We start from the raw sequence: 21,217 nt of genomic DNA, 5'->3' as shown, positions 1-21,217 counted from the left end.
AGAGCAAAATGGTTGCATGCTCAGCTAGCAGGTACCTTATTTGTTTGCATAGGACAATACTAGAATTTAACATTAATTACTATTTGGGGGAAGGGTTTCGTTTGTTTTTTTTCCTCCTCCTCCTCCTATTTCTGCTCATCGTTGCCACTGTAATTCACCAGAAATCGGTCAAGAGTGGCAGGTTTTAGGGTGAGCTTGGAATTCTGCCCCTCTCCATCACCCGTCAGTCTCACAGTATCTCACTCTGGGCTACTGCTCAACCGAAGCTCTGGAGCTCCATGGCTTTAACCTCCTGTGTGCAAGCACAGAGGAGGGGGAACCTGCCCTTCTCAGAAACCTCAGCAACTATGAGATGAACACTGCATTTGGTCTGCAGAAATGGCACTTGTGAATTCTAGGAGGGGTAAAGCTTCCACCTATTTAACAGCATTAAACTCCATAACAAAAATATACAGCAAAGGTTGTTCTCGGAAATCATGCTGTGAAATAGTTAAGTTGAACACAGCCTACTGATGCTTAGAGTATTCCTTTGGTGTTTGGTTCATAGAAACAGAATGGTTTGGATTGGAAGGGTCCTTAAAGCCCATCCAGTTCCAACCTCCTGCCCACAGGCAGGGATACCAGGCTGCTCAAAGCCCCATCCAACTTGGCCTTGAATACTTCCAGGGATGGAACAGCCAGAGCTTCCCTGGGCAACCTGGGCCAGTGCCTCACCACCCTCACAGTAAAATATTCCATCCTAATGTCTAATCTGAATCTCCCCTTTCAGCTTAAAGCCATTACCCCTTGGCCTGTCCCTGCACTCCCTGGTCAAGAGCCTCTCCCCAGCTTTCCTGGAGCCCCTCTGCAGTACTGGAAGCTGCTCTAAGGTTTCCCCTGAGCCTTCTCTTCTCCAGGCCGAACAACTCCTGTTTTTATAAGGCCATTATAAGGTTATCCAGGCCAAGAGTGTTAAGGTGGTGTGGTTTTTTTTTTCTTTTTAGATCCTCTTCATCGCACTGACAGCTGAAAGTATTTTTATTTTTTACGGCATTTGTACAAGTGCTTTTGTTCTCAAGTATAAAAGTGACAGACTCTGCATACATACAGACCAGTTAATAGCGTAGATGTGACTTAATCTGACCTAAGTTACTCATGTATTTTTAAAATTCATTAGCCTTCCACTTCAGCAAGTCCAGTCCCATCTGACCCCGAGGAAGGCGGCACTAGAGCCCTCCCTCCCCTCTCCTCTGCTTTAAGATTACGTACTGACATGTCACATCCCTTCAAGATCCCACAGATTTGAACAATCTCATTTCAAAACCAGCGATCCCGTCCTTTGGGTTTCTTTTCCACGGTCACACCTGTACAATACAGCAAAGACACCTTAGGTTTTTCCTACTGGCTCTCATCCTAAACAGACTTAGCATTACAGCAACTCGCATCGCTACGTGGAGGTGGCATCAGACCCATAGCAGATCAACAGATGAACAGAATTAAGTTTTCACTTGTTTTGAAGTGTTACCCATTGTCAAAAATCACAGCAGACCTAAACGTGACCATAAAAATGTGAGTTTTCTTGCATTTCAAGATGTTTTCTTGCCTAAAACATCGCTAATTAACCCTTATTAGGGGTGTTGAGCAAGCAAATTGTTTTCCGCATTCAAAATTGCCCACAAGAGGAAGCAGAAGTGTATTACTTCCCACATTCTCGCGATACCTGGGTAAGAAGGCAGACCCAGACGCTGCACGTTGTTTTACTGGGGGGGGGAAAGGCCAGCAAGGGCATAGTTACCTGTTTCTTTCCAGGAAATGCGTCAGGGATCTTTGCTATAACATTAGTAACATTTTAATGCCATTTGCAATGTTTACAAACAACCACTTAAGCCTTGTCACTGTATTAGCCAGACCAGTCATGAAAAATAAAGTGATGAGAAAGAGCAGAATAGAATTCATTTTACATTTTGACTAAGAAACCGGCGGCAAGTGCTCACAAACAGCATTTCTGTTAGATTAGGGATGCTCACAGTTGCTCGTTTGAAGGGATTCAGTGTGTGCCGCCTTGGATCCCAACTGTTTGCAACACCCAGGCTTCTCGTGCAGATCCAGGCTGCACAGCTATGGGGTTAGAGCAGTTGTTTCCTAAAAATTTAATACACCGACATTTTAATACAACCACAAAAGTAGCGACCTGTATCAGACCAAACAGGAATCAAACCAACGTGTTTAAATGGCACGATACAACTAATTCGTAGGGATTTTACAGGAATGGCATACACAGAATACTCAGTTTTAAACATTTATTTTTCCACTCAAGGATTTACTGTAAGTTATGTTGGCTCTTTTTTTCCTAAAAATATATTACATTTACTTGAGATCACGACAGACTTCGGTACATTATCTGTTTTAACCACTCAGTCACATGAACTTGCAAATAAGAGTAAGTTATCTATTAGTAACAATGCACCTTCACCCTCGCAACAAGAACGGGATCTCTCCTGGTCCCGATTCTTACTTTTTTTGACCAAATTTAGTTAGTTCTGCTGAACCAAACTTATCTCAGCAACAGAAGAAAAAACACTCACCACACAAATTACTTACCAGTATCACCTAACTATTAGAAATCTGAGGATAAGCCCAGTCCAGTACTAGGATTCACCTGGGTTTGCAATGACGCGTGTGAAATACTTCTTCGACATGGAACTGTTCGAAAGTTTCTCTTAAATCTATTACAGCACCTTTCATCTTAAATCTAAACATTGCAGCATTTTTCTTCTATAATTTTAATTACCTATTAGGATGGCATACTTAACAGAGAGAGGTATCCTGTCAATATTACTTGAGCATTCAAAAAAAGACACGCACAACTGTTGCTCCCTACAAAAAGGCAGTGAAGTAGCTTTGATGAAATCAAGCTTGTTGGACCACGCTTGCTCTCTGGCTTACGTACAATTAGTGCTCAGGAACTGCAGCATCAGCTGGAGGTCTGCAATTACATCTAGAAAAGCCACGGGGCTTAGGTATTGCCACTAGAAGCCAAGAAGCAGGTTTGTGGTTTGCTGTAACATTGAATTCACACAAGAGGGTTCTGCAGTGCAAATAATTAATTCTATCATTAACTGGTAGCTGTCAGCTTGAATAGATGAATTAACAGGTTCACATACCCCTGCATAATCTACAGGCAGCACGTGTTCAGCTGCTCATTCCCCTTTAGTATAACATACAATGACAGAAGTGATGCAAAGGAAAATTACGTGTCAATATGCTGCAGTCTGATAAGTGAAAGGAGAAAATAAAAAAAAAAAAGACAAATTTTACCAAAGCATTAAAAAACTCAACAGGAAATCAGACTGACCGTGTGACGATTCAGGCATTTTGACTCAAAAAAAAGGTGTTGCCTTAAGAAACACCGAAAATAAGAAAACTCCAAAATTGCCTCAAATGGAATATTTTTTTAAAAATTATCCCCCAGCACGCAAGCACAAAAGTCTTTGTGTGATCAGTCTTACAACTTCGAGATTTGTTATTTCCAGTTGGAAATACATCCCTAGCGTTACCGCTTTGCATCAAACGATGCCCTGCTTACCGGGAGAACACCCATTCACTGAATGGATACAACACGGGAGTGACAGATGCTTTAGTGCCACACTCTTTAGTGAATGCTTATTTCACCAAGGCACCAACAATTACTGAAGTTTAATATGAGTGCCAGCACGATCAGCTGAAAGCAAAGAATTCTGGCAAGGTGCAGATAATGCATCCCATGAGCTATTCAAGAGATAATAACAGATAAAACAGGAGTGCAATTAGCTTAGTGTCCCAGAAGAAAACTTCCTGTCCTGTGGTAGGAACATCTGTTGCTCCTAAGCCATCCTGCCACGGGTGTAACAGCACTACAGCCTCTTCCACTGTGCAGTCACACAGACCCACAGCGAAGGGCATTTTCGTTACCAGCTCTGCACCTGTAGCTTTTGGTCAGTGAAGCATCTGATATTTTAATGAGAACTCTTTGAGTGGAGAGTGGGGCAACGGTTGCAATAAAAACTATTCACAACGGACAACGCAAGTGCTGAATGTCCAGGCACGCCTGCTCATCCAAAAGGCAAGAATTACTCCCACTGTAACTCCCCTGCAATATGCAAGGCATATGGTTTACACCTAAACACTGACCCCAGTAGGACAAAAATTCAATTTTCAAGCAGCATACACACAGAGCGCTTCCAGAAAAAGGATAATTTGGACAGTCTCCATCTCAGTTGTACTGCAAAACAAGCGATGCAAAGTCACAACAAAGAGTGAGCCGCTCAAGATTTAAGATATGAATGAAATTAAAACTCACTCTTGCCTGATGCTGCAAATACATATTCCTCTGTTAAAGCACATGTACTACATTTCAACATATCCTAAATTCAGCAAGTCTCTCAAGTCTCCACCTATGAAACTTTCCAGAGTTTTCAGTCCTGAAAACAGTGGTTTATAATGACAGACCTCCAACACAAATGGCTTACAGAACAGTACGATGCCTGCAGTGTCCCATGTAATAGTACAAATGGTCATTACACACAATAAAAGCTTAATTTTTAAGTACTCTGTACAGTCAAAGCAAAAAAAAGATGTTTCAGGCACTCGGTGGTTTTGTTTTTCAAGAACAACGAATAAAAAATGTGAACCCGGCAGACAGACAATGAAATGCAGAAGTCTTCATATTAAAAACAGTTGTCAAAATTCTCATGCATACACTCTATCCTACAGCCTGAAGTTGTAAGGTGGCCCCATGATGTACAATCTTAAGTCTTATCCTAAGTACCTCACTACTAAAATTGTTAAGACAGACAGGACCTGACTCCATCTACACATACACAGGGCGATTAAATGCACTTGTTAAAAAACAAAGGCCTTTAATAAGAGAAAACAGCAGAAACACTACAGTGAGGAACACACGGTTTTGCTGCGATAACAAAGGGATCGAGCGCCTTGAAGGCCACCCTCTTGCAACAGGAGATGCTCTAACAGCTCGTCAAAGAAACAACGGTACTCAGTACAACATCTAATAAGAGTAAACATAAAATACAGAGTTCAGAGATCTTTAGTGTTTGTGCATAACTCGCCAGGCACCTCTGTCCCTGCAGACAGCGGGGAAGGGAGGACACTTCAGTTTCCACACACACTGACTTCAAAACAAAGTCAAGCTTCCTACATGAATTCACACAGTGAAAACTCCTTCCTCCAAACATATACAGGACCACTCGACTCATTTTCATTCTCGCACACCATTTAAAAAACTATTAAAACTCTGAATTGTTTCAAGCAGCATATTTTGCATTTGTCACTGGCAGGTTTGTTGTAGAAATCCTATAAAGTTAAAATTATATCATACCGTACAAAAACATGTAAACAAAATGAATATTTTTTTAAAATGCATGCTCTTGAAGAGGATTAAAAAGTGTTTATTTTTGGTAATTAAAAGATGTCTTGTTCAGCATTTTTAAAAGCACCTTAGTGACTTAGGAGCCCAAGTCCAAATAACCTTAATTTAGATTTGGGCTCCTAAACATCTAAATTGATTCTGTAAAATTACTTAAGCACTTTGAAAGCTTTTTGCCATGTCTCTGATTTTGCAAAATTAAGATTTTCTGTAACCAGCAGCTAACTCTGAATCTGAGACAACATTCAAGGTGGTCTCGTTAATGTAGTTCAGTTATCAATCAGCTGCTTTTATTTTTTGATCCTCCACAACTTATTTTATGCTATTTAAGAAATATTTTTCCAAAGAAGATAAATATTTTGTGACACCACTTTGCAAGTTCTTTTTCCACAGACAACACAGGATACAACAATCAAATTTGAACAGGAATACGATTATAAGTTCCTTCTGAATAGCTGTTAGTGTCAAAGACAGTGTTATTTGTTCAACCTGTTAAGACTGAGAAAAACAAACTTACAAAAACATCTGCAGCACAGCATTAGGTAAAAAGGAGCATTTTTGGCACCATACATTTTTAAACCTAAGCTTTTAGGCCCAAAGTATAGCAAGTTAAATGTACACAGTGGCAGCTGGGAACGCCTCATTTGAAATGCAACGGTTTTAAAGGAAATTTTTTTGTGTGTGGAAGATGCTGTTTTATGCTCATTAGCTCATCTCCAAGTAACGTGTACACTGGAATTTAGCCTAAATATTCTTGTCAAATGTTTACATATATACCTTAGCACTAATATATATCTAATACATGTATAGTGCACCAACACAACTGTGAGAATCCATATTAATAGTGTCAGGCACAGAAAGTAATGTCTTATTTTTGCTCTTCATTTATCTTCTTAGTGTCCTGACTATCTAGTTCGAACATTATCTTTGAAAGTTAGGTGCAAGGTTGCTACTTTACCTTGGGCCATAGTGTTACGTTCTGTACCTATACTTGTAAGTATTATCCTTATGTTAAATGTGCTCTGCAATTCAGCAATCCCTAGTCCACAGCTCTGTGAGGAATTCCTTGAGGAAAGGAGAAGTTTGCTCAATTTTTACAAAGTGCATGGGGCAGACACGGTTCCGTGTTTTGCCACCAGGTGTCTCACTCTACACACCAGAAAACACTGCATCAGCACGTTTACATAAATCCGTCCTCTATCAAGGATCCCATAGGCACAAGATTTGCTAAAGCACTGGTAAAAATACCTCTGCAGCTGGCTTTATTCTGTATTCAATTGCACAACTTCATCCAATTCACTGGGTTGGTTTCTTTCCCCTCCAGAAGTGGCCTAAAGTATGCTGCAGTTGCTAAAAAGACTTCTGTTTTTCTTGGTCCTCTGTTTGTTTGGTCTAAGGTTGATGACATCTCCACCATTCAGAGTGCTAGAATTTTGGTTGGAGTGACTTCCACCGGCTGTATTAAAAACACCTACAGAAATTAAAGACAAGATTGTATTTATTACTTCCTACAGCGTAACACACTAACACTTCAGACACAACACTTCCTCAGGCATAGCAGAGCACCTCTAGTTTTTAAAGGCTTTACCTATTTCTGGGTCAATTTTGCAGCTAAATTTGAAGCAGAGCCAGTTGGAATTACTAGCCAGGCAGCAGCAGTATTTAAAGCTGGTATACAACATCTAATTGAAGGGCAGCATACACACTCATCTGTGTTTGTGCATGCTGCTAATTGCATGGTATCAAAGTTATAGTTAGTTGAGTAATATAAGAAAAGAAAAATATGACAATTTTAAAGTTGGAAACTTTGCTGAGATAAAGGGAAGGTAAATGCCTGAATAAAAAGGGAGTGCTTCAAGGAAAACAAATGAACTGACTAAGAAATGCTCTAAAAAAGGACAACAGAAGCTCAGTGTTCCCTTACATAAATGGAATTTACTAAGACCTTCTTATTACGTGCCTGATTCTTTCACTGTGACTGTCTTGTAAATCTGTACCAAGATGAGTAATACCAATACCAATTACATTAAAAAATTCAACAACCATCCTTCCTCAAGACCTTACAAAATTTTTGTTTAAATTGCTTTAATAAAAAGGCACTTGTCAAACATGAGCTAGAAACTTCAGTACATGTGTCTGACAATCTTGTAACTTTATAGAGTCATGAAGTGGTTTTACAGAAGGAAAGGAGACAGTATCCTAAGATAGGGAGGTAATAATTACACCCTGATTGACATCGCATTAACTACATAAAGAAACAGATGAGTTCCTAACTTTTGGTGGCATAAAATACTGTTTTCTGGTTCTTTTTATTACAGTATACATACCAATCTTGTTACTGCTTGTATGTACTAGTTCTGGATCTTCAGCTGTTTGTTGCTTGAGCTTTTGAAGATATTTATCAGCCAAATACTTAAAAACTGGAATATTAAAAGGAAAAAAGGGCACATCAGAGTATGCTTAAAAATAATATTTATATCAATAATAATACTTTAGGAACAAAATTCTAAAAGCACATCCAACCTCACAGGTTTAGCATGATCCAGTTAAGGGATTCTCTCTCGGCAGGCCTGTGTACCTGAGCAGAATCCACACCAGTCCAGTGCCTACCCAGGTCTTACACTCTGCAGTATCAGGGTCTTGCACAGCAGGCAGAAGCATCTCAACACTCCTGTGATGAAGCTGGCATGTACATGTTGCCAAACATTCCAATTCATGCAGCTTAGAACTTTTCAAAATGATGCAGCAATTTAATATACGTATATATTTAGTCTTAGAATAATAGCAGTCATAATTATTAGTATAATAATTAGTAATAAGGCTATTAATAAAACGTGGCAGCAACATTTTTCTAATTACTCAATGCAACCCCATTTGTATTGTGGAATAGAAAGTCTGCCTAGGATTCTGAGAATATCTACAACTATAGGAGAATTTTCAGAACCTATATATGTTACAATTGTTTACAATTGTAATTGTAATTCATAACTCATGTAAAGATAATGCAGAAACATTGTAATTAATAACAAGTGTAAAGATAATGCAGAAACATTTTACTTTTTATCTTGTAGATGTTTTTTTCAAGGTGAAGGACATCAACAGAAAAGAAACAATTACTTCACTATCAGGTTGGCTTGAATATGCAAAATATGTTATCAGAGACTGTAATTAATGATTATTCAAACCTACCGCACAAAAGACAGTGACTAAATTTTCTAACAGTACTCATACGAAGTTAAATATATACATTAAAAAGTGATACTTGGGAACTAGCAAAATACAATCAGTAAACAAAAGGACGCAAGAGATCACAGAATCATACAATAATTTGTATTGGAAGGGACCTTAAAGATCATCCAGTTCCAGCTCCACTGCCATGGGCAAGGACATCCCACTAGATCAAGGAGAGATCCAATCTTTTAGTATATTTTATTTAAATATAATAAATGAAATATTTTATCTCAATTATTCATTGGCCATAACAAAATAATCTGTCCAACAACTTGTTTACTGGAATTGAACTTCTCCGTGTTAGTTTTGTAAAAGCTCAGTGCTCACTGACAGTTGTTTGAACCAACCAGCCTTGACACATTGGTACTTGCAAATACTGAAGATGCACACTGTTTGTGGAAGAGAAAGGAAAGATGCCAACAAAGAAACAGGCCCAACACACTTGATATCAAGTAGTTCACAGAATCATAGAATCGCTTGTTTGGAAAAGACCTTTGAGATCATCAGGCTGCCCAGGGAGGTGGTTGAGTCACCTTCCCTGGAGGTGTTTAAGGCACAGGTGGACGAGGCACTGAGGGACATGGTTTAGTGTTTGATAGGAATGGTTGGACTCGATGATCTGGTGGGTCTCTTCCAACCTGGTGATTCTATGATTCTATAATTCTAAGTCCAGCCAATTCTAGCAATGTTTTAAGAAGTGGGCTGCTTAGAAATATAAAAATATTGCCAACTGCATGTGATAACATCATGGGAAGTGGCAGATCGTGCAAACCAGAGAGCTGTGCAGTGCCACAGCAGAGGGCAGGACAGACACCCGCTCTGCTCTCTCTCCTACCTTCAGTGACGTTGAGATCTTCCTTCACAGATGCTCGGTAGAACCTTAATTTTAGCTTTTTTGCCAGAGCTTCTGCCTCTTCACTGCACAACAGAAGAAGACTTTATAAATTTGTGTTATTTGCCAGCATTTATCCTTACAGACAAAATGATTTCTGGTAAGTTAAACACAGCAAAGTGGGTTAAGAAACTCAATCAGTCAAAAAATACCCAATCCTTAATTTCTTTATAATATCACCCCATAAGAAGAAGATATTTTATACACAGCTTCTTTTGGCCATAAAGTAATTACTTTTCAGTATTTATTGACTCCATTAACTAAAAATGAAAATAACACCAAGACAAATCACGTCACTGGAAAGTTGATGTTACTGAGGCAGATGGAGTATTCTGAGAACAAAACCTAAGCCACATACCATGAATAAAGCAGGAGGTCAAATGCAATTTTGTTTTTCCTTTGAAAAAATCCTCAGTATTCTTTGCAGAGGAAGTAGAAGCTGCTTTTTGCCATCAATGACAGCAAACAGAGAACAAACTAAGCCAGTGCAGGAAACAACAAAAAGAAGAAATTTACATTTCTCAAGAAGATGGTAGAAATAAAGAAGTGAAGAATGATCAACTTCGTCATGCAATATTTTCTACGTGACATGCTGCGGTAAATAAAAGATTGGACTTGTTAAGCTGATTTTATGGCAAGAATGAAATCGGTCAAATATACAAAGGCAGAATGGACTAACAGTAAAATCTGCAAAGAAAAATACGATGAAGTAAGATCAGCACCATGCAGTCTGAGAATACCAACAGATATGTATTTCTCTAGAGTTATTATGTTTTGATAAAAATGAGCAATAAAAACAGATTAAAGAAAGCAAAGCAACAAATATATTAATTTTTTTTCTCAAACCACCTATTTAAAACTTGATTTTAGTAAGCATTCATAGTCAAACTACACAATGTAACTTCACTAGTGCACAGCGCAGTTTAACAGTAACTGTAAATTTTAAGAGGGGAGAAAATTTACAGTTTTAGACTTAAAAGAAAAACTTAACTTAAAAGAAAAAAAGGAGAGAATCACATCATGGCACAACCAAATATTCCATGCTGTTCTTCCATTCCTTTAGAAGAAGGCATGAGAAGGAAACAGAAAGCTCCTACTTGGCAAGCAGATCTGCCCAAGTAACTACACTCATGCAGCGATACCTGTCACCTGTGTGGCTCAGATTTGACAGCCCAGATACTGCAAGTCTTCACCAGAAACTCCCATAGATTTTTTTTTAAACAAGTGTATGCAGAGGGTATAGATTGTTCTTTAAAAGCAGTAAGATAAAAGTCCTACTTCTTTATACAAGAGTCATCCAGAAGATCAATCTTATTCTGCACAAGAACGGTGGGAATGTCTCCAACTTCATTCATGACTTTCTCCTTCCAGGTAGGGATTGCTTTGAAGGACTCTCTGTCAGTCGTAGAAAACACAAGAACACAAGCCTGGGCTCCTAAAAATAAACAATTCGATTACAAATACAAATCAATCAACAAACATTAAAAAAAGAATTATATGAAATGTATTTCAAATATGACGGATTTTTTTTAAGCTTCTCCCATGAAAGTGCACTTTTACCACCAGCTTGTGTCAAACCAATGTGCCATATTCATAAGTGCCATATTATTTTGATGATTATACCCGTTCCTCATGATGGCTATGGGTCTATTTGCTTTCAAACTACTTCCAGCATGCAGCATGTACAATGAGAAAAGGAATGGGAGGAGGTGTGGAAAGGCTGGAAAAAGAGAATAGGTGGTTTGCTGGTCGCTCACTGCTTTTCAGACAGCTTACTAGTGGCCAGAAGGCAAGTATTTTTCCGCATGCAGTATCTGTAAAGTCCACTTCTCCTTACTCTTTACTTTAAAAAGCAGAAATCCTAGTTTTCAGAGAAAGTTGTGATTATTTCAAGTAAATTATTTTGTAGCTTTTTGGAGAAGCTAAGTGTACCTCTACTTCACACTGATTCTACTGCAGCATGATGATAAATGATACAAAACATATTGTACCATTTTCGTTACAGTTTTGTAATAGCTTTAAAAAACAATAGTTAAAATTCATGGATACTGAGAAGGTGCTTCCATAGCTGAAATATTAATGAGTGGTCTCTTGACTGTCCAGTAGCCTTTTATTATCCTTAATAAATTGCTTTCCTTTGTGCATAAACACATGCAGAAAAGCTTTGCTTACATGCCTTTAATATAGTCGATATTTAATAACAGAGTGTAAAAGGAATAGACAGCTAATGTCTTTTGAGACTACAGTGTTATCTTGCAGTGAATATCCCATTCTAATCACATATAGCATGAAAAAAGAAAATTCATACTGATAAAATAATTCATCTGAGAGTCTTGCCAAGTATCCCCCAGTCTTATATTCTGGTTTGTCTTCGACACAAAGCACTTGAATTCTTTTATTAGGTTTCCTTCGATTTAGGTTTTCAAAGCCAAGGGCAGTTTGTCATACAATTGTTCTGATGCAATTCCACTTAGAATCCTGCGAGATAGGTGTAAAATTAATTATTCTTTTCAAAGCAGGTTAGTTGGCATTTGTCAATACTCGGTTTAACCTATCATCTCACAGTTCACTTAGTTTCTTTGCTCTACTGGAGATAAGATTAGTTATTAAAGACTCTCACCACCTGTAGGCATCATCTTGTTCAGTTTTAAGACTAAGAAATGCATTGTGAACATTCCATTCTAAGGCACTTTCACTTCATCCCTCCTTCCACCCATTCATTCTGAATGCTAAAACACAGAGGTAACTTGGTAATAGCAAGTTTAGAGGGAAAAGTTCTTGGATGTGGTAGGTAAAAAGAAGGTGACTTATAGCAGTAGACCTACTTACTAGATTCGGAACAATATATGTAGAATGTAGTGGACAGGGATGTAAAAATAACTCAGCATGGCCATACTGCTTTTTAAAGAGAAATATACAATAGGGTTTAATTAGGAATCAAAGATATATTTCTGAGGACCTTCAAGATTCTGACATTCAAATGTTCTTACCAGGAAGTTAACACACAAGAGCAAACAGAAGCGTCTTTCCTCGTCAAGATGTACACCTGGGCATCAACAATGACAAATTCAATACCTTTTTCTATATGTAATCAGGTGCTTCCAATTTTGTGCTGAAGGTTTTGATCACTGGATTGTAAGAAATACCAGAATTTACTAATCCAATAACCCTGCAAAATGCTTATTTAAGCGGATAAGAAGGAAATGAGTATTTTTCTCGTGCTCAACTAAAAACAGTATCAAATGTGATGTTTCTGGAAGTGTGCTTCAGCATAGTGCAGAAATTAGTATGGCAATAGAGTTCACTAGAAGTTGCTGCAGGGCAGAAATCTTATTAAGAAAACTCTTCATCTTTTAAGAACATTTCTAAATACTCGATATTTATATTGCAAACATAAACAAGTTTAAGAAATTATGATGTCCATATAGGAACTCTAAGGAAGGGAAGAAAAAGTAAAGACAACCCCCAGGATTTAGGTACGGAAATACCTTTCAATATGCAGTGACTGACAGCATTTAAGAGAATCAATATCATTATTACCCCATTCATCCACTCTAAATGGAGTCATGCACCACCTCTGTCATACAACAGACTGTGTATAACAACAGACACCAGTAGCAAAGCCACAGGAGAGCGTCAGAGAGCATCGCAACAGCTAAAATCAGGATGTTTTCAATGACTATTTAAAATCAAAGTTGTTTTGCAAGAAGTTTTGTAAAACTAGTTTAAAGTACTGAAGAAAAGGACATTGGGTTTTTTAAAAAGGTCCCAACTGGCTGCAGAATCATTGATATGACATTCATACCTAGCCTAATTCAGAAATAAGGCAGCAGTGCTAGCATCTCTACTTGACTCAAATAGAGCATGAGCTTGTTGGCTTATTAGTCTCAAAGATCCTCAGCAGACTAGCCCATCTTCATAGACTCCATAACTGTTTTTAATCCTTTCATAACAGTACAAATCCTATGTAATAGGAAATAGGTAAAGAAATTCCTTGCTGTGTGTGGACTCACACAGAGCTTTACACTTGGCACCTATTTGTTTTGCTCTTCTGTTCTCTGCCTCAGCTTTTTCAAGCTATGACAGAAAGGACACTATCACTATAAAATTGCAGATAGCTCCTTCAACCTTAACCTGAGGTAAAATGCAAGGTTGATGATGTCACCACCCAGAAGTTCTTGTTTACTGTTGATGTTCTAGCTGCTGTAGATCCTGGACATCTTTAACAGGCTTAGCAGGGTTTACGGTCTCACTAATAGCATCCAAAAGAGGGCTGCCTTGCTTCAAGTTGGACCAGAACAGTCTTGCAGTCCTTCCATTATCAGAGCTACTACCACCAAAACGAGTTGACAAGCTTGAGGTAGAGCAATGCTATGAAGGATGCAGAAATATGGAGTCTAACTATTGTGCAATAAAACAAGGAGCCTGAGAATCTAACTAATCAGCAACTGAGTAACAGACTAATGAGCAAGACGTCTGTTTTCCATCAGAAACCTAACAAGGTTTTATTCAAGATACCAGTGGTAGTGGATGGAAGAGGATGCACGCATGAAGAAGTCATCAAATAGTGCTTTGAGAAACATCTGTGACACGGATGGAACACGTGGCGCTGGTAACGACAGGCGCTTGTGTATGAGTTTAGCACATACAAAAGCACCTAGACAACTAGAAAACTGTTACTTGGGTCAGATATAAACTGGTAAGATGCACAATACATAAAATAGCAGAATGATCTATTTCCACGTGAGGATAAAACAAAATAGGAAGAGAAGTACCCTTCTCAGAAGAAATGGTTATTATCAATTACAAGTGACAACCAGATAGATTTGAAAAAAAACACCCCATATTAGTTACCAAAACTGATCATGAAATATAAAAAGGTCTGAGGACTATGCCACCCTGGAAAAGCACGGCATAACTATTCTATACTTCCCAGGGAAGCTGTGGATGACCCACCCCTGGAAGTGTTCAAGGCTGGATTGGATGGGGCCTTGGGCAGCCTGATCTAGTGGGAGGCGTCCCTGCCCATGGTAGGAGGTTGGAACTGGATGGGCTTTAAGGTCCCTCTGTACTCGGCACTGGTGAGACCGCTCCTCGAATACTGTGTTCAGTTCTGGGCCCCTCACCACAAGAAGGATGTTGAGGCTCTGGAGAGAGTCCAGAGAAGAGCAACAAAGCTGGTGAAAGGGCTGGAGAACAGGCCTTATGAGGAGCGGCTGAGAGAGCTGGGGTTGTTTAGCCTGGAGAAGAGGAGGCTGAGGGGTGACCTCATTGCTCTCTACAACTACCTGAAAGGACGTTGTAGAGAGGAGGGTGCTGGCCTCTTCTCCCAAGTGACAGGGGACAGGACAAGAGGGAATGGCCTCAAGCTCCGACAGGGGAGGTTTAGGCTAGACGTTAGGAAAAAATTCTTTACAGAAAGGGTCATTGGGCACTGGAACAGGCTGCCCAGGGAGGTGGTTGAGTCACCTTCCCTGGAGGTGTTTAAGGCACGGGTGGACGAAGTGCTGAGGGATATGGTTTAGTGTTTGGTAGGAACGGTTGGACTCGGTGATCCGGTGGGTCTCTTCCAACCTGGTTATTCTGTGATTCTGTGATTCTGTGATTCTGTCCCTTTCAACTCAAACTATTCTATGACTCTATTATTTTATCTTTATATGAAGCAATTTTTCTAAGATTTTATACCATAGTGATATATTTTTCCCAGCCACCAAGTAATTAGTTTGACAAGAACTGAATGATGGAGTCTTTGCCAACTCACTCATATCTATCATGTTAAAAAAGAAAAAGGAAATGTTTTCACAACCATTGTTAAATTAAATGCAAAGGAAACCTAAGTATGCGATTTGTAACTGGCCAAACAGATAACATACCTTTATATGACTTAATAATATAGTTTCTATTTCATAAAGTAAATACAATTCCCTTATTGCTCCATTGTGCTAATGTGTTTAGGGCTGTCTGTACGAGCAAGAGAACTGCGGTGCCTTGTGAACTATCTTTCTAGGATCACTGGTGGATTTTTTACCCCTGGATTAATTTCTAAGTGCCTCAGAAAGAAATTAATCCTGGGGGAAAAAAACTATGTCTGGGGCACTTAGAAATTAATCCAGGGGAAAAAAGCCTGTAACTGCCCCAGACATAGTTTTCAGAATATTTACAAATATACGTCTTGGACAAGTAACAAAACACTTTTAGAGGGAAAAACGTTATTTTGCATTAGATTGTCTGAATGACTACATTCAGTGCAGATATTTGACTCATTTTGTTCTGTTTTTTAAAGGGCACTCCTAGGCATCCTGCATAAAGTGACGCTTAATTAAGGCAAAGATCTTGCATGAAATGGAAATACATCTAGGAACTGAAACAAGTGAACTAAAAATGCTTTGCACACACATGAAATAACCAGAATTCTTGATACATAGATAGGAAAATATCTTAGTGAGGTGCAGAGTGAATTAAAAAAACAACCACCGGATAACAAACATGGTATTTTCACCTCTATAGTAGGCCTTAGTTATTGCATCAAATTCTTCTTGACCCGCAGTGTCCCATAACATCAGCCTGACATCCTCATCATTAACTCTGAAATAAACAATACAGTTTTGCAATCAGTACAACAATCAAGAGCAATTCAGAACAACCAACATGGAAGTATTTTTATGCCTACAATGTAAGAGTAACTCAGTTCAAATTGAACTTCACGTAAATATAATGTAACTTAATATTGGTAACAGTTCACCTCTGTAACACACTATGGCAGTAGTCCCTGAATTATATTACATGCTCTTTCCTGACAATCCATATTACATTTTCCTCTTCCTTTCCTCCTCTTCCACTACATTTCCCTCTACGAGGAAAAATAATACTGACTTCAAAACTGAACTTAGACGCCTGATCAACAGAACTTTTGTCTTTTTAATAAGCTTACACAATTTACAGAATTTTCCTACTTACCATAGTACCTTCCATTTGATCGAACATAATTAGGTATTATCTACTTATATAACATAAAGAGACTAAATCTACAGCATATTTAATCATTTCTCCACAGTAATTTTAAGTTATATTGGCTAATAAATTTGTAACCATTTTATCATAAGCACTTTTGCTTCTTCCACAAGAAATTCAAAAAAATAATCCACAGGTGGCAGAATACAAAGGAAACTTGTCAAAAGGCTTAGTATGACAGAGGTTCCAAATTTTATTTGGCTTTTGATTTATCATTCTAAATCTTGCATGGAAAATAACAGTGATATAATTGTAGCCCACTGCGCAAGGCAGAAAACAACTCCCTGCTCTGTGCTTTGGAGACAGCAGGCTTGTTCCAAGCCTTTGTGAATCTTAGGATTACAACAGAAAAAAGAAACAGAGGGAAAAGTAAAAATCAATAGCGTGTCATCTGTTTAATACATACTGGATTTGTCTTTCCAGGAAATCAACACCAATAGTTTTCTTGTAGTCTTTTGTAAAAATCCCTTTGCAATATCGCTGAATCATACTGGACTTTCCAACAGCTCCATTTCCCACTACCACCACCTTGATGGCCACCTCCATATCTTCTTCCAGCATCTTTGCAGCCCAAGGCACTCTCAAGCTTATTCAGGAAACTATTGATTCTGTAAACAAAGTAAATAGTCACGTTCATTAAAATGCTGTGATTAGAAAGCAAGAGGAAATACAATCACACATTAGGCTTCACAAAAACTGTGCAATTTATTTTCAGTCCTGCTACAAACTGCTTAAGTGACCCTGGCCAAGTTATTTAGCCTATCTGTACTTCGATGTAACACTTATTAATCGGAAATTAATTTAACTGTTCATAAAAAATATCCTTTGACTATATGAATGTATTGCCATATATTACGTTCCTGATGCTCCACTGCTTACATATACAAGACACTCAACTGATCACCCTAGTGTGTAGCATGAAGTATGGCAACTTGTAACTTCAACCACTGCTCTCTCATACTTGGCTCACATATCGTCACCTAACACCAACACAGATGCTCTGAAGTTATAAACCTGTATCCTTCTGTGATTACACCCCTTACTAAAGTCCTTACGAACTTGTCTAGATTTGTCTTTCTGAGGAAGCTGATTAAAGTCATAATCAAATAAATTCGTGTGCTCTTATTCATTTAATTATTGGCATGTGAATCAAAACACTAAACCTAAGTATTATTGGGCAATTCTGAAGATAATGAATTTTCAAAAGGTCTTTTTTTATAATAGTAAATTGAATAATCCAACTGTCTTAAAACATTTCTAAAATGTTTAAACTTTCACATAATTTATCTTATCAATACTCAACACACATTACTTACATTTAAAAAGTCTATAACATGTCTGTTAGGTGTGACCCTTACCTCACAGCACAGGGTCACTGGAGAGGAGCCACCTAATTCCCCTCCAGTTTAAATTTGCCTGTGCACACTGTACATTAACCAAAGACAATGCCAAGCTGCTGAAGTACACGGACAAAGTTCACAGGGCAGTTATAGCAGAGATGGGAGATTTTTATTTACACCCCAATGTACAAAAGCGGAAAATAATTTATGTGGCTTACTGTAAGGACAGTTCATTTGAGTTTCAGTGGGTTTTTTTTTTAAGATGAGGGGCATATAAAAGCCAAGTTAACTCCGTGTTTTGCTACGCCAGGATATCATAGAATGGTTGGAATCGGAAGAGACCTTAAAGCCCACCCAGTTCCAACCCCACTGCCACGGGCAGGGACACCTCCCATCAGACCAGGCTGCCCAAGGCCCCATCCAACCCGGCCTTCAACACCTCCAGGGATGCGGCAGCCACAGCTTTCCCCAGCAACCTGGGCCAGTGCCTCACCACCTTCATTGTAAAGAATTTTTTCCTAATGTCTAATCTAAACCTCCCCCTCTCCAATATAAAGCCATTCCCCCTTGCCCTATCACTCCACTTTCCTGTAGCCCCATGAGGTACTAGAAAACTGCTCTAGGGTCTCCCTGGAGCCTTCTATTCTCCAGGCTGGACAACCTCAACTCTCTCAGCCTGTCCTCATAGCAGAGGTGCTCCAGCTCTCTGATCATCTTCGTGGCCTCCTCTCGACCTGCTCCAACAGCTCCACATCCTTCTTCTGTTGGGGATTCCAGAACTGGACACAGGACTCCAGGTGGGGTCTCATGAGAGTGCAGTAAAGGGGCAGAATCCCCTCCCTCACCCTGCTGGCCACATTTCTTTTGATGCAGCCCAGGACACAGTTGGCCTTCTGGGCTGAGAGTGTGCATTGCCAGCTCATGTCGAGCTTCTCATCAATTGGCACCCCCAAGTCACTCTCTGCAGGGCTGCTCTCAATCACCTTATCCCACATCCTGTGCTGAAACCATCCCACTTCACATCTGCAGAGCATCAAATTTCCTTGCAAGAGGTATGGAGCCCTCCTTTCAGAGGAGGGGGAAATGGACCGATTTTGCAGGCTCTGCCCCCTGCACAGAGCAGCTGCCTCCCGGGACCCTCACCCCTGCACACCCAGCACATCCCGGGGCTCCGGTGCCCACGGCTGCACATGCATCATCACCGGGTGCTCCGCGTGCACCCCCGAGAAGCCCTATAAGCCATTTCCAGCCAGCAGGGGAGCTCGGTGGAGCTTGCCCCTTGGTGCTCCCTACGCAGGGGCTGCACCGAGGTCACCCCAGTCCCCAGCTCCCCCCTGCCCTGCTCCCAGCTCCCTCAACCCCTATCCCTGCTCCCACCTCCCCCAGTCCTTGCTCCCAGCTCCCCCAGCTCTCTCAGCACACCTAATCCCTGCTCTTCCAGCTCCCCCAGTCCCTACTCTCCCAGCTCTCCCTTCTCCTCTAGTCCCTGCTCTCCCTTCTCCCCCAGCCCCTTCTCCCCCAGATACCCCAGTCCCTTCTCCCCAGCTCCCCCAGTCCCTTCTCCCCCAGCCCCTTCTCCCCAGCTCCCCCAGCCCCTTCCCCGCCAGCTCCTTCTCCCCCAGCTCCCCCAGCCCCTTCTCCCCCAGCTCCCCTAGTCCCTTCTCCCCAGCTCCCCCAGCCCCTTCTCCCCCAGCTCCCCCAGCCCCTTCTCCCCAGCTCCCCCAGCCCCTTCTCCCCTAGTCCCTTCTCCCCAGCTCCCCTAGTCCCTTCTCCCCAGCTCCCCTAGTCCCTTCTCTCCCAGCTCCCCCAGCCCCTTCTCCCCCTTCTCCCCCAGCTCCCCCAGCCCCTTCTCCCCCTTCTCCCCCAGCCCCTTCTCCTCCAGCTCCCCCAGCCCCCCCAGCCCCTTCTTCCCCAGCCCCTTCTCCCCAGCTCCCCCAGCTCCCCCAGCCCCTTCTCCCACAGCTCCCCCAGCCCCTTCTCCCCCAGCTCCCCCAGCCCCTTCTCCCCAGCTCCCCTAGTCCCTTCTCTCCCAGCTCCCCCAGCCCCTTCTCCCCCAGCCCCTTCTCCCCCAGCCCCTTCTCCCCAGCTCCTCCAGCCCCTTCTCTCCCAGCTCCCCCAGCCCCTTCTCTCCCAGCTCCCCCAGCCCCTTCTCTCCCAGCTCCCCCAGCCCCTTCTCCCCCAGCCCCTTCTCCCCAGCTCCCCCAGCCCCTTCTCCCCAGCACCCCCAGTCCCTTCTCCCCAGCTCCCCCAGTCCCTTCTCTCCCAGCTCCCCCAGTCCCTGCTCTCCCTTCTCCCCCAGTCCCTGCTCCCCGAGATCCCCCAGCCCCTTCTCCCCCACTCCCTTCTCCCCCAGCCCCTCTCTCCCATCCCCTCTCCCCCGCCCCGCTCACCAGCCCGGGGAGGCGGCGCTGCCCGCGGCCGCAGGGCGGGAGGCGGGAGGCGCAGCGGAGGCCGCGCTCCCGGCACACCCCGACCCGGACGCAGATGGGGCTGGAAACGCCCCCGGGAGCGGGGCGGCTGCGGGGACGGGAACCACCGCTCCCTCTCATTCTTTTTACATCTCCTGACCGAAATCACCCGAATGCGGAATCCTGGAATCATAGAATCGCATAATGGTTTGGTTTGGAAGGGACTGATACCGAAATGCCTCATCGCTCTCTCTAACTACCTGAAAGGAGGTTGTGGAGAGGAGGGTGCTGGCCTCTTCTCCCAAGTGACAGGGGACAGGACAAGAGGGAATGGCCTCAAGCTCCGCCAGGGGAGATTTAGGCTGGACATTAGGAAAAAATTTTCACAGAAAGGGTCATTGGGCACTGGCAGAGGCTGCCCAGGGAGGGGGTTGATTCACCTTCCCTGGAGGGGTTTAAGGGACAGGTAGATGAGGCGCTGAGGGACATGGTTTAGTGTTTGATAGGAATGGTTGGACTGGACGATCCAGTAGGTCTTTTCCAACCTGATGATTCTATGATTCTATGATAACGTCTTGTGTTCGGTGTGATCTGTGCTGAACAGATGTGTCTCCTTCTGTAATCACCGCTGCTCGCAGCCTTTCCCCAAAGGCAAGCTCAGACACAGAGTTGGCACCAAAAGCTGCAAATTAGCAAGAGATTTAACTGTTGTGAATCACAGAATCATGGAATCGCTAGGTTGGAAAAGATCATCGAGTCCAACCGTAACTTGATAAGATGAAGTTCATAATGTGAGAATTAATTGCTAAGTTTTGCTGCAGCTGGTTTCTGTTTAATTAATTTGTCATATATATCTATCTTGTATCAAGAGATAATCTGCAGACAATCTCCAAAAATGGATAAATGATAGAATCATAGAATCACCAGGTTG

The 21,217-nt window shown here is 41.4% G+C and overlaps 1 protein-coding gene across 3 annotated transcripts; it reads right to left on the bottom strand.

Moving 5' to 3' along the window:
* Window positions 1–1,019: 1,019 nt before the first annotated feature.
* On the bottom strand, window positions 1,020–20,338 carry RAB23 (RAB23, member RAS oncogene family). Of its 3 annotated transcripts, XR_011336929.1 has the most exons (8): window positions 20,269–20,338; window positions 16,945–17,146; window positions 16,027–16,112; window positions 10,806–10,962; window positions 9,471–9,553; window positions 7,732–7,824; window positions 2,007–6,875; window positions 1,020–1,343 (listed from the first exon to the last, which is right to left on the bottom strand). XR_011336929.1 is itself a non-coding variant. In XM_069851485.1 (7 exons), the coding sequence occupies exons 2-7, from the start codon at window positions 17,097–17,099 to the stop codon at window positions 6,736–6,738; spliced, it is 714 nt and encodes a 237-aa protein (XP_069707586.1). In that variant the 5' UTR covers window positions 17,100–17,146; window positions 20,269–20,338; the 3' UTR covers window positions 1,526–6,735. The 3 variants fall into 3 exon arrangements, 2 of the variants coding, with proteins under 2 accessions (XP_069707586.1, XP_069707587.1); XM_069851485.1 differs by lacking the exon at window positions 1,020–1,343 and having other exon boundaries at window positions 1,526–6,875; XM_069851486.1 differs by lacking the exons at window positions 1,020–1,343; window positions 20,269–20,338 and adding an exon at window positions 17,855–17,926 and having other exon boundaries at window positions 1,526–6,875.
* Between the last annotated feature and the right edge of the window lie 879 nt (window positions 20,339–21,217).

Source organism: Phaenicophaeus curvirostris, chromosome 2, assembly GCF_032191515.1.
Source record: "Phaenicophaeus curvirostris isolate KB17595 chromosome 2, BPBGC_Pcur_1.0, whole genome shotgun sequence".
Classification (NCBI taxonomy): Eukaryota; Metazoa; Chordata; class Aves; order Cuculiformes; family Cuculidae; genus Phaenicophaeus; species Phaenicophaeus curvirostris.
This window is presented reverse-complemented; position numbering and strand designations above follow the sequence as displayed.

Coding starts and splice junctions, on each gene's coding strand:
- RAB23 (XM_069851485.1), bottom strand. CDS start 17,099: ATGCTGGAAGAAGATATGGAGGTGGCCATCAAGGTGGTGGTAGTGGGA. Junction 7,825..9,470: donor AGATCTCAACGTCACTGAAG/GTAGGAGAGAGA, acceptor TTAATATTCCAG/TTTTTAAGTATTTGGCTGAT. Junction 6,876..7,731: donor TACAAGCAGTAACAAGATTG/GTATGTATACTG, acceptor TAATTTCTGTAG/GTGTTTTTAATACAGCCGGT.